This window comes from Typopeltis vanoorti, chromosome 22, assembly GCF_054136105.1.
Source record: "Typopeltis vanoorti isolate ZY-2024b chromosome 22, IOZ_Tvanoo_1.0, whole genome shotgun sequence".
NCBI lineage: Eukaryota > Metazoa > Arthropoda > Arachnida > Uropygi > Thelyphonidae > Typopeltis > Typopeltis vanoorti.
Window position 1 is genome coordinate 89,196,046 of NC_143570.1, and position 18,502 is coordinate 89,214,547.

Genomic DNA, 18,502 nt, shown 5'->3' on the forward strand with positions numbered 1-18,502 from the left:
AAAGATACATTTGATATAGTTCTGCTGTAATTTTTTTTAATCAACTGTATGTTATTATACTTATGTATAAAAAGTAGTTATTTATTTTATTATATTATTTTTTTTTTTCATCAGATGTCAGGCTAGCATAAACAATTAACAAACCAGTTAGATTTAGCTTACTTTTGTGTAGCATCATGTTCAAATGTGTGGATGTTTTCTGATGGTAACCTTGATATAGAGGCTGAAATGTTGAGTGTTATTTTCGTAATTTCTAATTATAAGTAAAGTAACTGTTCTAATACGTGCATTTTTGTCTCCATGAATTCTACACAATGAATGCTGACCACCGTTTAACCTTGAAAGAAAGCGATAAAACTGTGATTATCTTTATGCAATCTATAATCAATGAGACCTAATGGTCTCATTGATTGTAGATTGCATAAGTTATCTGATATATCTTCATCAAATTGATATACTCTAATGAGGTGCATAGAATACTGTGTTGATATTTCATGATTAATTTGCATTATTAGTTTCTTTATAAAAAGTAATTATTTATTTTATATTATTTGTTTTTTTTATCAGAGGTCAGACTAGCATAAACAATTAACAAACCAGTTAGATTTAGCTTACTTTTGTGTAGCATCATGTTCAAATGTATGGATGTTTTCTGATGGTAACCTTGATATAGAGGCTGAAATGTTGAGTGTTATTTTCGTAATTTCTAATTATAAGTAAAGTAACTGTTCTAATACGTGCATTTTTGTCTCCATGAATTCTACACAATGAATGCTGACCACCGTTTAACCTTGAAAGAAAGCGATAAAACTGTGATTATCTTTATGCAATCTATAATCAATGAGACCTAATGGTCTCATTGATTGTAGATTGCATAAGTTATCTGATATATCTTCATCAAATTGATATACTCTAATGAGGTGCATAGAATACTGTGTTGATATTTCATGATTAATTTGCATTATTAGTTTCTTTATAAAAAGTAATTATTTATTTTATATTATTTGTTTTTTTTATCAGAGGTCAGACTAGCATAAACAATTAACAAACCAGTTAGATTTAACTTACTTTTGTGTAGCATCATGTTCTCATGTATGGATGTTTTCTGATAGTAACCTTGATATAGAGGCTGAAATGTTGAGTGTTATTTTCGTAATTATAAGTAAAGTAAAGGCTCTAACATGTGCGTTTTTCCAAATTAGTTTGTTACATATCAGGATTCCAGTATTGTCAGATTTTGATCATCACCTGGGGCTTTTTCTTGTGGCCCTTTCATCTAACACCATTTTTTTTTTTATAACCTTAGATTAGGTCTGCAAACATTTGTTAAATGCTATTAATGTCAAGTTAATATTCTGCCATCATGAACAGATGATATTCTGATATCATCTGTTTCACTTTTCTCATTTTTTTTCAGAACTTTCATGTCCATTATTTGAGTCTTTTGACAACTGTTTTATTCTTAACCAGAATTCTCAAATGTATCAGTTGGTTTGAGCACTGTCTTGTATACTGCTAGTTTATGTTTGGCTAATTTCTTCTAATTTCATATAAATTTATTCATCTGGCTCCACACAATACCAGCTTTGTTTGATTTGTGGATGAAAAAATTTCTAGATTATTTTTAACGTATAAAAATGTTTCTAATTTTTTAGATATTCCTTACAAAAGGATTGCTTACAGTGACAAGAAAAGTGGTGTTCATGCTCGAATCATTTGGTCGTGTGCATGGTCCCATGACTCAAACTTTTTTGCTACATCTTCTAGAGATAAGAAGGTAATTGCCTTAATTTCTAAACAGATTTTTTTTATTAATGTTTTTCATTTTTAGTATTCTTTTTTATACAGTACAAAGCTGTCCAGTTTTACACCTGCAGAGAAATTTTTATATAAATGTTTACTATGAGAAGAGTTTGTCCTTACTCTTTACATTGTGGACACAAATTTGAAAAACCTCATGTAATGAGGATGCTATTGGCTGTAGTGTGTGTAGGAAGTAACTAAAATTAAATGGTGGAAAATAATTGCAAAATCACAGAGATCACCGAACTCTTTTATAGCACAGTTGCCCTAAGGAACAAAAGCAATTTAAAGAAGAAATTCAGTAGACTATTATGTGAGGAGGAGAAAAAGAGACATAGAAAGAAAGAAATAAGCACTTCCCACAGAAGTCATATTTAATCTTTTTTCACACACCTGGACACATGCAGAGTTAGATTATTGAACATTTTTAATTTGACATTATAACAAACAGAAAAATGACTGGAGTGATTACCAAGAGACTCAGCAGACCTAATCTGCATTCAAACAGCAGCTATATTACTAAGAGCCAAATGGTCTGTCAAAAATATTTCCAAAATTAAATTTGCATCCCACCAGAAATTATGTTGCAAGAGCACTGTCATAGTCATAAAAACAGGCAAATGTAATGCCACAGTAGTTATGACTGCTAAGGAATATGTATCTAAGATGAATAGCTTACAAGACTCAGATCCGACGTGACAGACATACAAAAAGACCATAACATGATCAAAAACCTCATCAATGGCCTGGGGGAAAGAAAAAAAAAATTGTTCCGAGCACCATTTATTTCAAGAATTTAGAGCCCTGAAGAGTAGAAGTGCCCTTGAAACCTGTTGTAGATATGTAACAGATTATTCAACCACCAGCCTTTTCAAATATCTGTCACAAGTAAACAAAGTCCCATATATATATATATATATATATATATAAAACTAAAGAATATAACCGTTGTGAACCTTGTAGTAATCCTAAGTGTCGCAAATCCATTTACAAATGTCTCAGAGAAGAAATTTTATTACTGCTACATCTTTTCCTCTCTGGATGCTATCCTATTATTCAAACAGTGCAGAGAATAAACTTCTTCCAGTTTTGAGAAAAAATACTATGAACAGAAAAAGAAGGTCTTGCTGTGGGCTCATGAATCTTTTTACTTCTAGCCAATTTATTTATGGAGTCGCTCGAAAGAAGCCCTGGTAAAAACTGCCACCAGAAACTCAAAATATGGCATCGCTAGGTTCATCATAACCAGAAGAATTTGCAGACAACCTGAACAGCCTACACCCATTCATAAATTCACCTCTTGAACTTAAAAACAACAGAACTGTATAATTTCTTGCTATACTCCTAAACGTCTCCAAGGAGAATGAACTCCTTGTAAATTCAGTGTATAGAAGCTTAACCACACTGTACAATACCTCCATATCACATCTCGCTACCATCTTATGCCAAAGACAGGAATAATTAAAATGCTACAAGACAGAGCATACATCATCTCTTGCAACATAGAGAAGAGGAATCAGGAACTTAAAATACATCAGCCATACCCTTTCTAAAAGTTCCCCATGCAACTTTTTTTTTTACTTTGTCCCAAACAAATTTCATCCACTCCTTAAAAAACATGAATGGTAGTGGGTTATGAAACAGTATATGCTATGTAGGACAAACAGGATGTGATCTGGAGAAATTTACAAATTAGAACATGTTAAAGATATGGAAAAGAAGAGAAAATAAATCCAGAACCAACAAAGGAAGATCATCCTATACTGTGGCCGAAAATAGAAATTCTGTACATGGACCATAACTGCTTTATAAGAAAATTCATTAGCCAGTTTTATGAAGAGGTGGAAAAGTTATGCCCTATCATTAACAGGGTACTGGACCTAACATCTAAAGGAAAATAGGATGGGATATATATATTACACACAAACACACACACACACACACACACACACACACACACACTACTTGGAAAGAAGTCAATGTGCAAGGTGCATCATGCCATGTAACAAGTCGTTTGTTTGTAGCCAGTATAAATTGATGGAATATGATGCTCCCAAGTCAGTGCAACGAGTCTGTGTGAAATGGATGTGAGAAAGGAACTGACAGAGTTAAAAAGAGGCGTTGTGATAGGATGATACATTGCAGCTTATCTTTTCGACAAATTGAGCCATTCCAGGTGAAATCAGTGATACCATACTACCAGAATATCACTGGAGATGGAAGTGCAGGGAGTCAACTGCAAGTGCTACACACAGTGGATGCCCACTACACTCAGTGAACATAACCATGGCTACGAAGGATAATATGTAAAAATCACCTCTATTGGCCGACATTGAATGCAAAGTTCCGAATATTGACTGGAACACAAATGTGCATAAAAACATTCAATTAATGCTCACAACATGGATTTCCATGGTAGGACCACAATATGCAAGCCCCACATTACCTGAACCAACATGTGCCATCATCTTTGCATAAAGCATGTACAGTGGGACCTTGAAGCTTGGAAAGCTGTGTAAAGGAGCAACAAATCATGATGATGGGTGTGGCATATGCCCAGTGAACTCTTATTAGAGTGTGTAACCCCATCTATGAAATTCAGAGGTGGTGGTGTGATGTTATGGTACTGTTTTTTCTGGTTTCGCCTTAGACCTCTGTTTCTGTTGCTGTGAGCACTGATCATTCTGCACAATGCAGCGCTTCCTACTTTGTGCCGTTTCTACAGAACTGAATTGTCTCTTTCAGCAAGACAGTGTGCCATGTCATAAGGCTGCTGCTGTAAGTGTATGATTTGTGAACATGAAAGTCACCACACTTGACTAGCCTCCACATAGTCCTGATCTCAACGCTACTGGATATCTGTGGGATGGACTGAAGCATCAGGTGAGGTCAAGGGACATGCATCCCTACATCAGTCTAGGACCTTATTACATACCTACAGGAAGAATGGTCCAAAATTCCCATTGATTATGATAGTGATCAGTGGAAATGTTTTAGTTATTGCAGTGAAAGGAGGTCCTACATCTTATCAAGGTGGGTGCCTTGACTGTTTGTTCCTCACATTATGGTGTCTGCTGATTTCTTTCCAAGCACAAAGAGAGAGAAAGGGTGTGTGTGTGTGTGTGTGTGTGTGTGTGTTTATTTGGCTTGTCGAAATCTAATTGCTATAATGCTGTGATATGATGATTAATCCTGTCTTCTATATCTGCCATTGGTGTGTATTCTCTGGTTGGTTGGTTTGTCTTACAGGATGAAAAACTCAAGTTTCTGATAGAAAAATCCTGATACATTTGTATGAGAACAGTTAACTCACATTTTGTTGTCAAGTCCTTATAAAAATTCTTTGCATCCTAGATAGGATTTGAGCCAAGTCTTTCCATTCAAGGGGCATCATCATTATTGACTGAGTTCTTCTTCACCCAAAGTCTATGCAGACCACTGGAGCACTACAAAGGTGATAGTCCTAAGATACTCTCTGCAGGTGTTTTTGTCTTGGGATCTTAACAAGGTGGAGAATGAAGAATTAGTCCATTTTCTGATATTATCTATCCAGCATCCTGGTGTTTTTTACTAGGCATCAAGCCCTCTAGTCTTGTTTAGGTAAACAGGTAAACAGGTAAACATCCTGTTTTAGGATCTAGCAATGTGGCCCAGCCACCAGAGCTATTTCCAACATATTTTAGTGATATTTTCTTGTGTTCTGGCAATGAAGCAGATTTTCCTTCTAACCTTCATTTGCTACTTGTTCCATGTACAGTATCTTCAGAAGTTTTCTATAGCAATTCATCTCGAAGGCCAATAGTCTTTTCTCATCTTATTTTAGCATTGTCCATCTCTCACATCTATATAGTAAGACAGAATTAACGTGGGTATCAATGGGATAGAATCTTGTAGTTAGTTGTATTTTATTGTCCTTCCTAAGGGAAATAGTTGCTTTAGCAATGCATGGTTAAATATCATGTTTAGACCAACTATCTGTGTGGTAATGTTATATTTTATATGGTCATCGTCTGTGCCATTGTAATATTCTATTTATTTATTCTTATTTTAAGTTCAACTGCACCTTTGTTAACCTTATATGCACTGCGCTCCCAGCACCTTATGTCTTAGCTAACTCTATGCTACTTTAATCTGCTTGACATATATCTCACTATTAATCCTACGTAATCTTATTTCCTGTTCCCACTTCTATTAAACAGACCTTAAGTTATCAGCCTATCTGTGATATACAGGTTTTTCTGATTGATTAGCTCACACTAATCAATCAGAAAAAAAAAATTTAATGACTGCACCATTCTAATTGAACTAATGTAGTTTGAGAGTTAAGGTAAGGAATACATGCAAGTTCTTAGTTACTACACATATTTTTTTATAGCAAATTATGCTGATTCTCAATCTATAGTGCATGCAGGTTTGCTAGTTTTTTAGAGATAGTGCATTGGCAATTGATCTAGCAAGGTAGACAAACAAAATATTTTATTTAAACCTAGAAAGAATGTACAATACACACGTCAAAGAGGAAATGATATCTCTCTCTCAGCCTGTCAAAATACAATAGGGCAAAATACAACTGACTATATTACATACAACTTACTGAACCTCTTCATATTGTTAACTAATCTAAATTAAACATGTAGCTATTCCCTAAGTTATATCGTAGCTTAATTTCTTCCATTATATGTACAAATTTACAATCAATCTACCCCTTTGTAACCAAAACTCATTACTTAAGACTTTTCTAAGAAATATCTGTAAGCACACTCATTACATATAATAATTCCCATTTCACCTTTACAAAGCATTAACAAAATTTGTGCCTACTTACAATAGCCCTTTACGTACACATTTCAGTCAATTACACAATACTTCGGTCCGTCTTCACCATAGGTTATGATCGTTGCTTGGAGATGTAGCAGTTCTCATTCTGGGAATTGCCGGACAAGGTCGTTGTGATTCTTCCATCGGTAACTGAAAAGGAACTGACGAAGTTTCTGCTATGACTGTGCATAGTAGCACTCTCCTAGTACATCCATACATTCAAACAGGAACTTCATTGAATAGCGGCCCTGCCTACACACACCTGGAAGCCCGTTCTCCGGGAAAGGACAACACTTGGAATCTAAAATCGAGAACCTTGCTGGTTCGTCTCAGTCCTCTTTTATATCGCCACTAATCCTTTGTTACTACAATGTAGCTTCCAGGATTACCTACCAACATGATGATGTCACTTCGGCTCCCTCCATTCATAAGTGCATAATTTTATGTTTGCAAGGCTTTGCGAACGTTTGTTTCTGCTTAGCCATCGTTCTAATCCAGGTTAATCCCCTCTTTTCTGTTTTACATACAGAAAAGTTTAATGCCAATGGGTATTAAATTATGCATTTTTTTGCAGCAAAATGTTACATTTATTATATTGCAATATAAATTCTATTTTATATATGTTTGGAAACTTATCTAAAATTAGACTCGAAAAATTAACTTAATTTATTGTGAAAGATTTTACAGTAACATTTTTCCAAGTAGGTGAGTCTTTCTATTTCTTCCAATTTTCATCATTAACTGAAATTTTCATATGCTTATTTCTTGTAAACATCTTTTTGATTTGTGAATGTTTATCTTTAATCCATAATCACTAAGTGCCCTTAGAAACTGTTAACTGTTGTAACTGATGTTCATTCTCTGCTATTAAGTTGATGTCATCTCGAGTCTGAGATTATTGATTTTTTTTTTGCCACCAACTGTAATACCAGAACCACTGTTTTCCAAGGCTAAGTTTATTATATATTTTAAATATAGGTTAAAGGCTTGCCTTAGTTGCCATTGATTTTTTTAACATTTCTGAGGAAATGTTAATAAAAATCAATTAAATATGCCTGATTAAAACTTTTTACAGTTTTAATCAGGCATACTATTTTATTATCTATTCCGTATTCTCATTCTCCACAATGCCTCATGCCATACTAAATTGAAGGCCTTCTGTATATCTATAAAATTGTAATGTGTTTTATTATGTTCAGTATGTTTTCTCCAATGAGATGTATTGTAAATAAGTGATTTATTGTACTCTTGTTTTTATAGAATCCTGTTTGGTTCTCTGGAAGTATACTTTCTATTTTCTTCTTAATCGTAGAGAGTAAGATTTTTAGGAAAATTTTGCTTGGATGACTGATTAAAGTGATAGTTCTATAATTGCTACAATTTGTACTATTCCCTTTTTTTAGAAATAGGAATCAGAATAGAGGTGCATCAGTCTTCAGGCCATGATTTGTTGTTCCACCCATCTTGACAAATTTTAAGCTGGGCATCTATGATAGGTTCTCACCAGCTTTCAGTAATGCTGAAGTTATTCCATCTATGCCTGGCAATTTTCCCATCTTCAAAGAATTAGTTGATGGAAGTTTTTTCACTTGGTTATGCCACCAATTATATATTTGGTTTAATCCTTTATCCAAGTGTAAGCAAACAAAGTTTGCACCTGAAGTATTTTCAGGACTGGGGAAGCTCGTGGTAAAGGTGGAATAAGTTCTGATCACTTGCCTTAGTATCTCCCATAATGCAAAGCATATCTCCTTACATATGTATAATGCTATGCATTAAGGAAAGGGCCACTACCCAGACCGGTTTCGAATTTTATTGAGGTCTCATCAGTGGGAGCCAGACCCAGAGGTGGAGATACTAAGGTGGAATTAATGCAGAAGTCATATGACTGATTAAAGTGATAGTTCTATAATTGCTACAATTCGTACTATTCCCTTTTTTAGGAATAGGAATCAGAATAGAGGTGCATCAGTCTTTAGGCCATGAAAAAACTTCCATCAACTATCTCTAATCCAGAGAATTTTAATAATAAGGTGTTGACATCTTTTGGCAACTGATATATGGTGATATGACTTCTGCATTACTTCCACCTTAGTATCACCACCCCTGGATCTGGCTCCCGATGATGAGACCTCATAAAAGTCAAAACCGATCTGGGTAGTGGCCCTTTCCTTAATGCATAGCATTATACACGTCCGTAAGGAGATGTGCTTTGCATTATGAGAGGTATTAAGACAAGTGATCAGAACTTATTCCACCTTTACCACGAGCTGCCCCAGTCCTGAAAATACTTCAGGTGCAAACTTTGTTTGCTTACACTTGGATAAAAGATTAAACCAAATATATAATTGGCTTCAAAGAATAGTTTGCTGCTTTTACTTCTTGTCTTAAAATAGGGATGTCTCGTTCATCCAGTATCATTTTGTATTATGTCTTCAAAGTTTTGATTATTAAGGCTACTTACTCTCTTCACGAAAGGTTAGCTGAATAATCATGCTAACATTGCAAGATTGACTCAGTTATAGAGATTTGTATACACACACAAATGGAATCCAGCAATATATGTCAGCCAATACTTGTTTTAATTAGTTTGTAGATTGCATCTGAGAGACATTGCATTCCTCTGTATATGTGATAATCGACAATGGTTGTGTTGTTGTGTTCCATCGAATTGTTTTCGACTCCTGTTGATTCTATGAACATACATTCTCCATTCAGATCTCTAATGGTTATGACCTAGTTGAATTTGAATAAGGAATGATAATGGATGCCTGGTAGGTAAAACTTTCTGGGAAACTGTTGCCATGCTAGAATAGTCGCATGCAACAGTGTATTGAGTATACTGAGAATGGTACATGATAAATAGAAGCACATCAGTATCAGTCATTCGGTCAGAAATAGCTGATTGATGCAGAAGGTGAGCAATTAATTGTTGGTGGAATTGTAACATCCAATAAAGATACTGCAACTGGTGTAATGACTACAAGAGAACATAACTGAACATATACCATGCTTCAGACAAGGTCCTAGATGGGGTGGTATAACAGTAGACAAATAGAGGACACCACCTGTCCAAAAAAAATGTGGATGTGAATGAAGAAACATCAACTCTGAGTACTAAAGTACTGGAGAAAGGCCAATAGATCTGATGGAAGAACTACAAAAATTCGTCATGTATGCCTCAGACAGGTACTTGTAGATTGTTTCCAGAGCCTTGTGAAGTCGCATATATATATATATATAGACAAGCTGGCCAGAATGGCCATATTGATTATACACTGTGTATATAACCAACATGAGTATTTGATGAAATTTATGTTTTACATTAATCTAATATAGTCTTAAATGATAATCCTCTGGATGTTTTTCTTTCACAGGTGGTAATATGGGGTAAACATGAAGAAGTGATGACAGATGTTACAAAAGGGTATCTTCCCTGTTCGCATCCTCTCGAGACTGCCGATTCTGCTACATCTGTTGCATTTGGACCATGTTTCATATCAAACAATAAGTATGAAGTTTCTTTAAAAAGTTGCATAAATTTGGCATTTCTTTGACATTGTAGAATTTTTTTTTGTCTTTAAGTATATAGATATACGAGGGTGGACTGAAAAGTTCTCGGCCTCGACCATAGATGGCAACACTATCGGCAAGATTTTTTATTTTCTAAGTCGGTACATCTGTCATGAGCATCCATGTGAAATTGCAAGTCATTCTATGAAGTAGTTTGTTTTATACAGCCGTCTAAAGCAAGAGTGTTGTCTGTATCCCTTCAAATGGATAAAATTGAGTATTGTGCAGTTATAAAATTCTTTGTAAAAGAAAGTTTAACGCCAAAAGAAATTCATTCAAAGTTCATAAAAGTTTATGGGCACTGTTTGCCTTCATTTTCGACAATCAAGAAATGGGCTGCCGAGTTTAAACATGGCCGTACCAGCTTTGAAGATGATCCATGTGAAGGACATCCAAAAAGAATAACAACATCAGAAATCATTGATCAAGTGCACAATATGGTATTGGATGACTGGTGAGTCAAAGTGTGTGAAATTGCTGAGGCTATAGGCATTTCAAAAGAATGTGTAGGATATATTTTGCATGAAGAATTGCAAATGAAAAAGCTTTGTGCAAGATGGGTGCCATGCTTGCTCACAGCAGATCAAAAATGCACTCGCATGAAAATCTCTGAACAGTGCTTGGAGTGTTTAACAAAAATAAAACTGATTTTGTGCATTGATTTATTACTATGGATAAGACCCATTACACACTGGAATACAAACAGTGTACAGAAACTAGTTGTTCAGCCAAAGAAGACAAAGTCGGTTCAGCAGGATAGGTCTTGGCATCGGTGTTTTGCGAAGCTAAAGGCATTTTGTTTATTATCTTGAAAAGGATAAAACAGTAGCTGGGGAATATTATTCCTATCTTTTAACCAGACTAGAAGAAAAAAATCATCTTTCATCAGGACAATGCACCTTCCCACAAAAGTATTTTGGCAATGGGAAAATTCCCCAGATTTGGCTCCCTCTGATTTCTATCTCTTCCTCGCTGGTCAGCATTTTTCTTCAAATCAAGAGTGATTGCAGCTGTAGAGGGTATTTTGCAGATCTTACTGAGAACCACTACAGGGACGGGATAATGGTGCTGGAGCATCGCTGGAATAAATGTATTAGTCTTATGGGAGATTATATTGAAAAATAAAAATAATTTTGAAATTATAAATTTGTTTTTTCATTGTTAGGCTGAGAACTTTTCAGACCACTCTTGTATTCTAAGTAATGCAATATAAAAGTTTCCTGTTGTATGTGGTAGTCTATGTCAGTTTTCTTGGAATAGTTTTTATATATCTTAAACTCTTACCAGTAATCTACAGAAGATTCAGGTTTTACTTTCTCAGCAGCACACACATATATATATATATCTATATGTGTAGGTGGTCTGAAAAGTTCTGATACGGCCGTGTTTAAATTTGGCAGCCCATTTCTAATGAGCTGGCAAGTTTAAATTGTTGAAAATGAAGGAGAAGAGTGCCCATAAACTTTTATGAACTTCTTTTGGCATTAAACCTTCTTTTACAAAGAATTTTGTTGTCTGTATCCAGGGATACAGACAACACTTTGGCTTCCAACAGCTGTATAAAAAAACTACTTGATAGAAAGACTTGCAATTTCACATGGATGCTTATGACATGTACCAACTTAGAAAAAAAAATGTTGCTGATGGTGTTGCCATTTATGGTCGAGGCCGAGAACTTTTCAGACCACCCATGTTTATATGCAATAAAATCTCAGTAGAATGGTTTTAGCAGTGCTTCACACCATCTACTGTGCCAATTGAATTGGGCAATAAATCAAAAACTACTTTTATCCCCCCTCTTCAATGAATGTTTATTTTTTGATAATCAAATGATTAAAAATGAGCACAAAAAAAAAATATTCCTCATTTTGCGAGGAAATTGAAATGAAGCTTTTGTTATAATAAATTTTATTTAATATCTTGAATGTAAATGTATGATAAAAGTTAAAGAAAATGAAATCCATAAATTTTTTTAATTGTTTTGATTGAATTTATGGTGCGTCTAAAGAATAAGTTACGGTAATCTCCAGAATAACCATATTCTCTTTTCATCAGAACACATTGATGTGTTCTGATGAAATCTTTTGACTTGTTCCTAGGCTTATCAGAGAAAAGTCTAAGCAGGAGGTGGGGAGTGAACATTTCGAGAACATGATATGTCCCATTGTGTGATAATCTTTCTGCAAGGCTTTGACTAGTTCAGCATAATTCTTAGATTTTTGCTATTCTTAGACATTCTAACATACTGTTTTGAAAGCCTACCACACTATTTCTCATTGACATTTTAAACTTTCAAAATAGTGTTTTTTTAACCACCCAACTGGCCATGTTGATCAAATATATGCTTCGTATCCATATCATATATTTTATAATATTCAAAGATTATATTGACTTCAATAGACACTTTGCATCCATGTAATTATGGATGTATATAATATGTCCAGGCTGGTACAGGTAAGTACCTGTAATCATGCCTTCTTTGATTTCATTATTGCTGAAGCTGGGAAACTTGTTTCTTAAGTAAATATATCTTTGACTTCCCATTCATCACATATTTTACTCTTGGAAGTAAATTTTGTTTTAATGCTATTCTTTGGTAATTTAATGACTGGTTTGGCTCAGCTGCTTATTTAGAAGTCCAATAATTTTTTAATCCCTATATATATATATATATATAGGGATTAAAAATAATATATATAAAAATATAAATAATATATATATATATATATATATAATTTTTTTATTGTAAAAACTCCATATTTTTATCCGCCTCTTTTATATGTATAGCATATACAGTGAGTAGAGAGAGAATATTTCCATCATGTAATCATTACTGCTTTTAAACTTAATTTTGACAAGTCACTGAACAATATCAATTCTTCAGAGTTATGTATGCTCTACAAAAAAACAGTACAGTTTTAGCAGCAACGTAAATCCAGAAAACCTATCATAGGAGAAAACAAATGAAACTTTTGTGTGTGTGTGAATTTCAGAAAAGGTATTTATGAACTTTTCCTAAAAGATTGTGCTGATATAGTCTTAATGTTAGGATCTCAGCTTGTTGTTTTAGTAAATGTAAATCTCTTAATAGGTCATTCATTGTAGGCTAAGCACTTAACAGTGTCTGCTTGACATAGATGGTTCAAAATCTCAGAAATAGCAGGTTTTTTTTTTCATCTCATTCCATGATTGCTTTTCATCCATAATGAATACACACTGAAACACATCGACACAAGAAGTTAATAAAAAAAACTATGAAATTAGATATTTTGATTTGAATCAAACAGATCATCTTCATTCTTGTGTATTTCAATATTTTAGTTCAGTATATTTCAGTATTTGATTTCTACTATACACAAGTGCCATTGCAATATCAGCAGACAGCAAAAATAAGAAATAGAATGAAAACATCAGAGAAATACCTACTATTGGGAAAATATCATCCTTCTGTATCCAAAAGGGTTTGCAGATTCTCCAAATATATTTAAAAAAAACCTTTCAACTGGAAAGGTTGTTCCTAAACAATCTGCCAAAAACAGAGCCACTCCTTCCCACAGCATCAGTTAGGGGAATACCAATACCACCCCCCCCCCCCTCACATACACACACATGTAGGCATGAAGAGAACGTGTTATCGCGATGAGACCTTAACATGTCTAATGAGGGTTAGTATCCTAGTACTGACCAAGAATATCATCTATAAATTTAATATCTTGAAAACAGGCTATCTCAAGTACTATATCAAGCCATACATCCCAAATCCTTTGCATTCCTTTAAGTATTGGGAATATGGTCATGATCAGACTGCCTGTCATGGCTCTGTCATGTATGCCTGATTAGAGGATTAAAATAATAAAGACCATAGTAGCAAAACACCCAAATATGTTCATTGTGAGAGAGGTCATCCAGTTATTACTCCTGAGCATGATGACAGCAGAAGGATGAAAAAGAGCACTATTCAAGACCAAGCAGAACACTTCATATCAGGTGAAGAAGTATACCATAATAATGGAAAACCTTATGCTGAAAGGATGCTAATATGCCTCTGTCATCTCATGGTTACATAATTTTTAACAGTATGATTTACTTGCAGTCTCAATATAATGAATTGTGGGGGAGGGAGTGAATGTGACCTCACACCAAAAATGATTTCACTGCATCAAAATCTTGCTAATTAAAAAATATATAAATAAAAAATAATGGAATGTTCACTTCAAAGAACTAAGGGCTTTCTCCAGGGGAAAATAAAACTATAAAAACACCCTTTATCCTGAACTAAGTCCAATTTGATGTTCTTGATATTTTTCCTGAGGAGGAAGAGAAACAATGACTGTCCACAATTTCCCAAAAAATGGTCAGAGGGGAAAAAAAACTGATAAAAAAAGACCTCACAACAGTAGAAGCCAGATGGATCCACCAAATAATAGGAATTGAACATTCTGCCATCACCTTCCCTCCTCCCACCATTTAAGTGAAAAGCTCATGACTCGTATGGGAATGATCATTTTCCCATATTACCTACTCTTTTACGTAGGCAACTTATACTCAATCTGGGATATCATGATGGAAAATAGACCAAGCTGACAGGCTCACCTTTTCCTCCATAGTAGAATTTAATTCTATGGCAGCTCATCATCTAACAGTGATGCAATAAACCATTTTTCAAAATGCATAATAAAAGCTTCCACAACTGGAATGCTTAATTCACAACAGCCAAGAAATTGCTGAACATCTTATACAGATACCCCACAACAACAAATACGACTGCTTTCAAACAGGCTTGGTTTTTTTAAGCATGATTTATCTGTCATCAGAACCAGAAGAATCTCCCAGATCCATTTACATCTTCTGTAACCAGATCAACCAACATGAAATAGGTCTAGGATAAAATCCAGAAAAACGAAAGGCTATATCCCAGTGGGGCAAGGACAACCTTCTAAACTTCAATGCCGCCAAAACTCAGTCCTGTCTGATCTCTCATAAGAAAAAGCTTGCATCCCTCTCCTTGACCTTCAGCAATACTGAGATATTCAAACATGATCAGATTTCTCTTCTTGGACTGACCTGCACTGCTGATCTTTCCTGGCACAACTATAGCTTCTTCAGCTGCCAAAAACTTTTACTTTTTTTTTTTTTTTTTTTTTTTTTTTTTGCACAAGACACTTTTCACCTCCACAGCTGCTAACCTCTATACAAATCCAAACCTGCCCTGCCATGATCCAAAATCCTCTAAGATTGCTCCGTTCTATCCAAAAGAGGGGAATCTGACTAATTAATGATCCTTCCCTCACATACCTACTTCAGTCCATCTCTCACAGATGTTCGGTTTCTGCCTCTTCTACAGATACTTTCATGGACAGTGCTCTGCTGAATTGGCCACTGTTATTCCTCCACTATCTTCCAAAATCATTAAAACAAGACCCACTGCTAACCAACATCCTTTTACAATTCATCTCAATTCATTGAACCAACTTTTCATTGCCTCCTCTTTCATTTCATCTACTTCTGTCTCCTTTGGAACAGTCTCTTCCACTCTGCTTTCTCCAAAGATTACAACCCTCAGCTGTTCAAGCAAAATGTGAACAGGTTTCCTCCAATCACTTTTTGACAGACTGTTTCTCATATTGTACTTTTTCTATAGATATTTTCATGGGTTCTGCTTCGCCAAAATGGCCACTAACACCAATTCTTTTACTTTCCTTTAAGCATATAAAAACATGAGCAGACAACCATCAGCTTTCATTTAGTTTCAAAATTTATTAACTAACTTCTCATCCTCTTTCATTTAGTCTACAGTTCCTTAGAACAGCCTTATCATTCTGTTCTTCCAAAGGACTAGCTATTTAAGAAAAGCATATGATTCTTTCTTTCTATGTGACTGCTGTCTCATGCACAACTTCTGTGAGCCTGTGTGAGGAATATTAAAAAATTATATCTGCAATTTTGTTATCAAGTGTAACCAATAAATAGCAGGTGACCTCTGGAGGCCTTCATTCAGTACTTTTCTGTGAGTGCGTGTGGAGGGGAGGGGTTAAAATTATATCTGCAATTGTGTTATCAGGTGTAATCAATAAATGGCACGTGACCTCTGAAGCATCATGAAAGTACTGCAAAATCTTCTTTTGTAAATTTATAGTATGCATATAAGCTCATTAAACTGAGTATCCATTATAATAAAAAAAAAGTGTAACTGTTCAGCAAGTTAAACTTCTGTGGGTATTCTAAGAATGGTTTCATTATTCTCAAAGTAATAAGCTTAAAATCTTGATTTTCAAAAATTATACATGTATTGCATTTTTATACCCAAATGCAAAGTAATTCCTTAAAAAACTTTGAGTCAGGAAAACTGTTGCAAGTAGCAAAAACAAATAAATAGTGCTTTTATCATTCCTTCAAAATGTTCATACCAAGCAATTCCTTGAAAGAAACAAATTGTTTAGGTTCTCCACTTATTTTTTTTAATGATATTGAACTTTGAAAACCACACTCTTTTAGGTAGTGATTGGCCCTTGAATCCTATGGATGGAAATGACTTCTTTTGCTCAAGTGGCATGGAGCTTGAAGTCTGCTGTTCAGCTATATGTAAAGTAAACAATTAGTTCTGTTTTCTGTTTTTTTTTTTACAAGGGGATGTTCATAAACATTTAGAGGAAATTGCAACCTTGAAAACATGCGGAATTACTAAAATATGCTATTAGAAAGCATGAAATTCATTTCTATGTTTCTTATGAGAAGATGTTAGAATAGGCATTTAGGAAAAAATGCAACTAGAAAATATATGGAGAGAAAAAAATAAATGCATGAAGCTACTTTACTCATATTTTCTAGTTGCTTTTTTTTTCTCTTTTCTTTCTATAAATATCTATCAATATTCCTTATAAGAAATGTGGAAACAAATTTCATGCTTTCCAATAGCATATTTGAGTAATTCTATGTACTTTCTAGTTGCATTTTCCTCTAAATGCCTATCCACATTCCTTTGTGAAAAAACAAAGAACTAATTGCATGCTTACATTTTACATATAGCCATCAAATTTCAACCTCTTGTATGATATTGTGAGCAGAGGAAGTTGTTGCCATCCATAAGATTTCAAAGTATCTTTTACAAAACACACAGCACAAAATATATCTTTTCTGCACTAATACCTCTGTAGTAACCTGACACATCCTCATCATTATTTGAATAATACAATAAGAAAAGTTTCTTAATGATTAAAAAAAAAAACATTTACATTGAAAAGCATTATAAGGACTTATGTTCTGGCAAGCAGATTGTTCTAAAAAAAAAAAAAAAAACTTAATGGTTGCAATGATAGCTTCATTGCTGAGAATATGAACACTCTGGGGAGTTATCATAGAAAACAGGTTTGGATGACTGCTTTCATAGAAGTAAGTAGATAATAAACTATTTTCTCTTACTTAGAATAGAAACTGCTTTTATATATATAAAAAATATATATATAATATATATCTCCTCTGTTTAGGTACTTAATAGCAGTAGGACTTGAAAAGGGCAATGTCTTATTATATACTTGGTTACCTTTTGTTGAGGAAAACAGTTGGCAGCTATATTATGAGCTGAATATCTTGTATCCTTTATAATGATTTGTTAGTATTTGCAACATCAAGTTACAATTATCAAAAAAATGTCATGCGTGTACATGGAATTAATTATATAGCTGTCAAAGAAAATAATTTTAGGATGAGATGATATTACATTTCTTCTATAAAATAAGGTGGTTTTCTTCCAATGACTTCTGCTGAAGGTAGCCAATGCATGTTCTGCATGTCTTAAGTCACTGTGGTAGTGATATTAGGTGTAGTCTTTGTATTCAGAGATTTTGAAGTTGGTTGTTATGCCAGTTTGACCATAGTTGGACAGCTTACAGTTGTAAGGAACTTGGTAGACTCCAGACAAATCTAAGGATCATAACTCACCTCTAGAAGAGCAGATAAGGGATGCTAATTTTTTGTGTGGTCTGAGGATGGTAACTGCATTATATTTCTTCAGGATTTTTGCTAACTTTTCTGAAGTGCTATGATGGTTTTACTGTAGTCTGTGTTCAGGAGCATGTATATGGATATGAAATGTCAGTTTTTTGATCCAGTAGCAATGGTAACAATTAACCAAGATATGTGGTTAAATTCAATAGTGAGAGCATGACCACTGGTGGACATATCTGCCTGGGGGGGGGGGGGGGATTGTAAGCAGAGAATGATGCCAATCCCCTGGTGTAGAAAGGCAGCAGAAGTAAATGATATTCAACCAGAAATGTTGAAGTATGGTGGTATAAAATTCTTGCAGTGG

The 18,502-nt window shown here is 34.4% G+C and overlaps 1 protein-coding gene across 1 annotated transcript in view; it reads left to right on the plus strand.

Moving 5' to 3' along the window:
* The window catches only part of Elp2 (elongator complex protein 2), a 218,242-nt gene that overhangs the window by 187,592 nt on the left and 12,148 nt on the right, over positions 1–18,502 (plus strand). Inside the window, exons 16-18 of the mRNA XM_090412092.1 lie at positions 1,656–1,777; positions 9,999–10,132; positions 17,679–17,783. Coding sequence (XP_090268218.1) covers positions 1,656–1,777; positions 9,999–10,132; positions 17,679–17,783 — 361 coding nt within the window. The remainder of the gene's footprint in view (positions 1–1,655; positions 1,778–9,998; positions 10,133–17,678; positions 17,784–18,502) is intronic.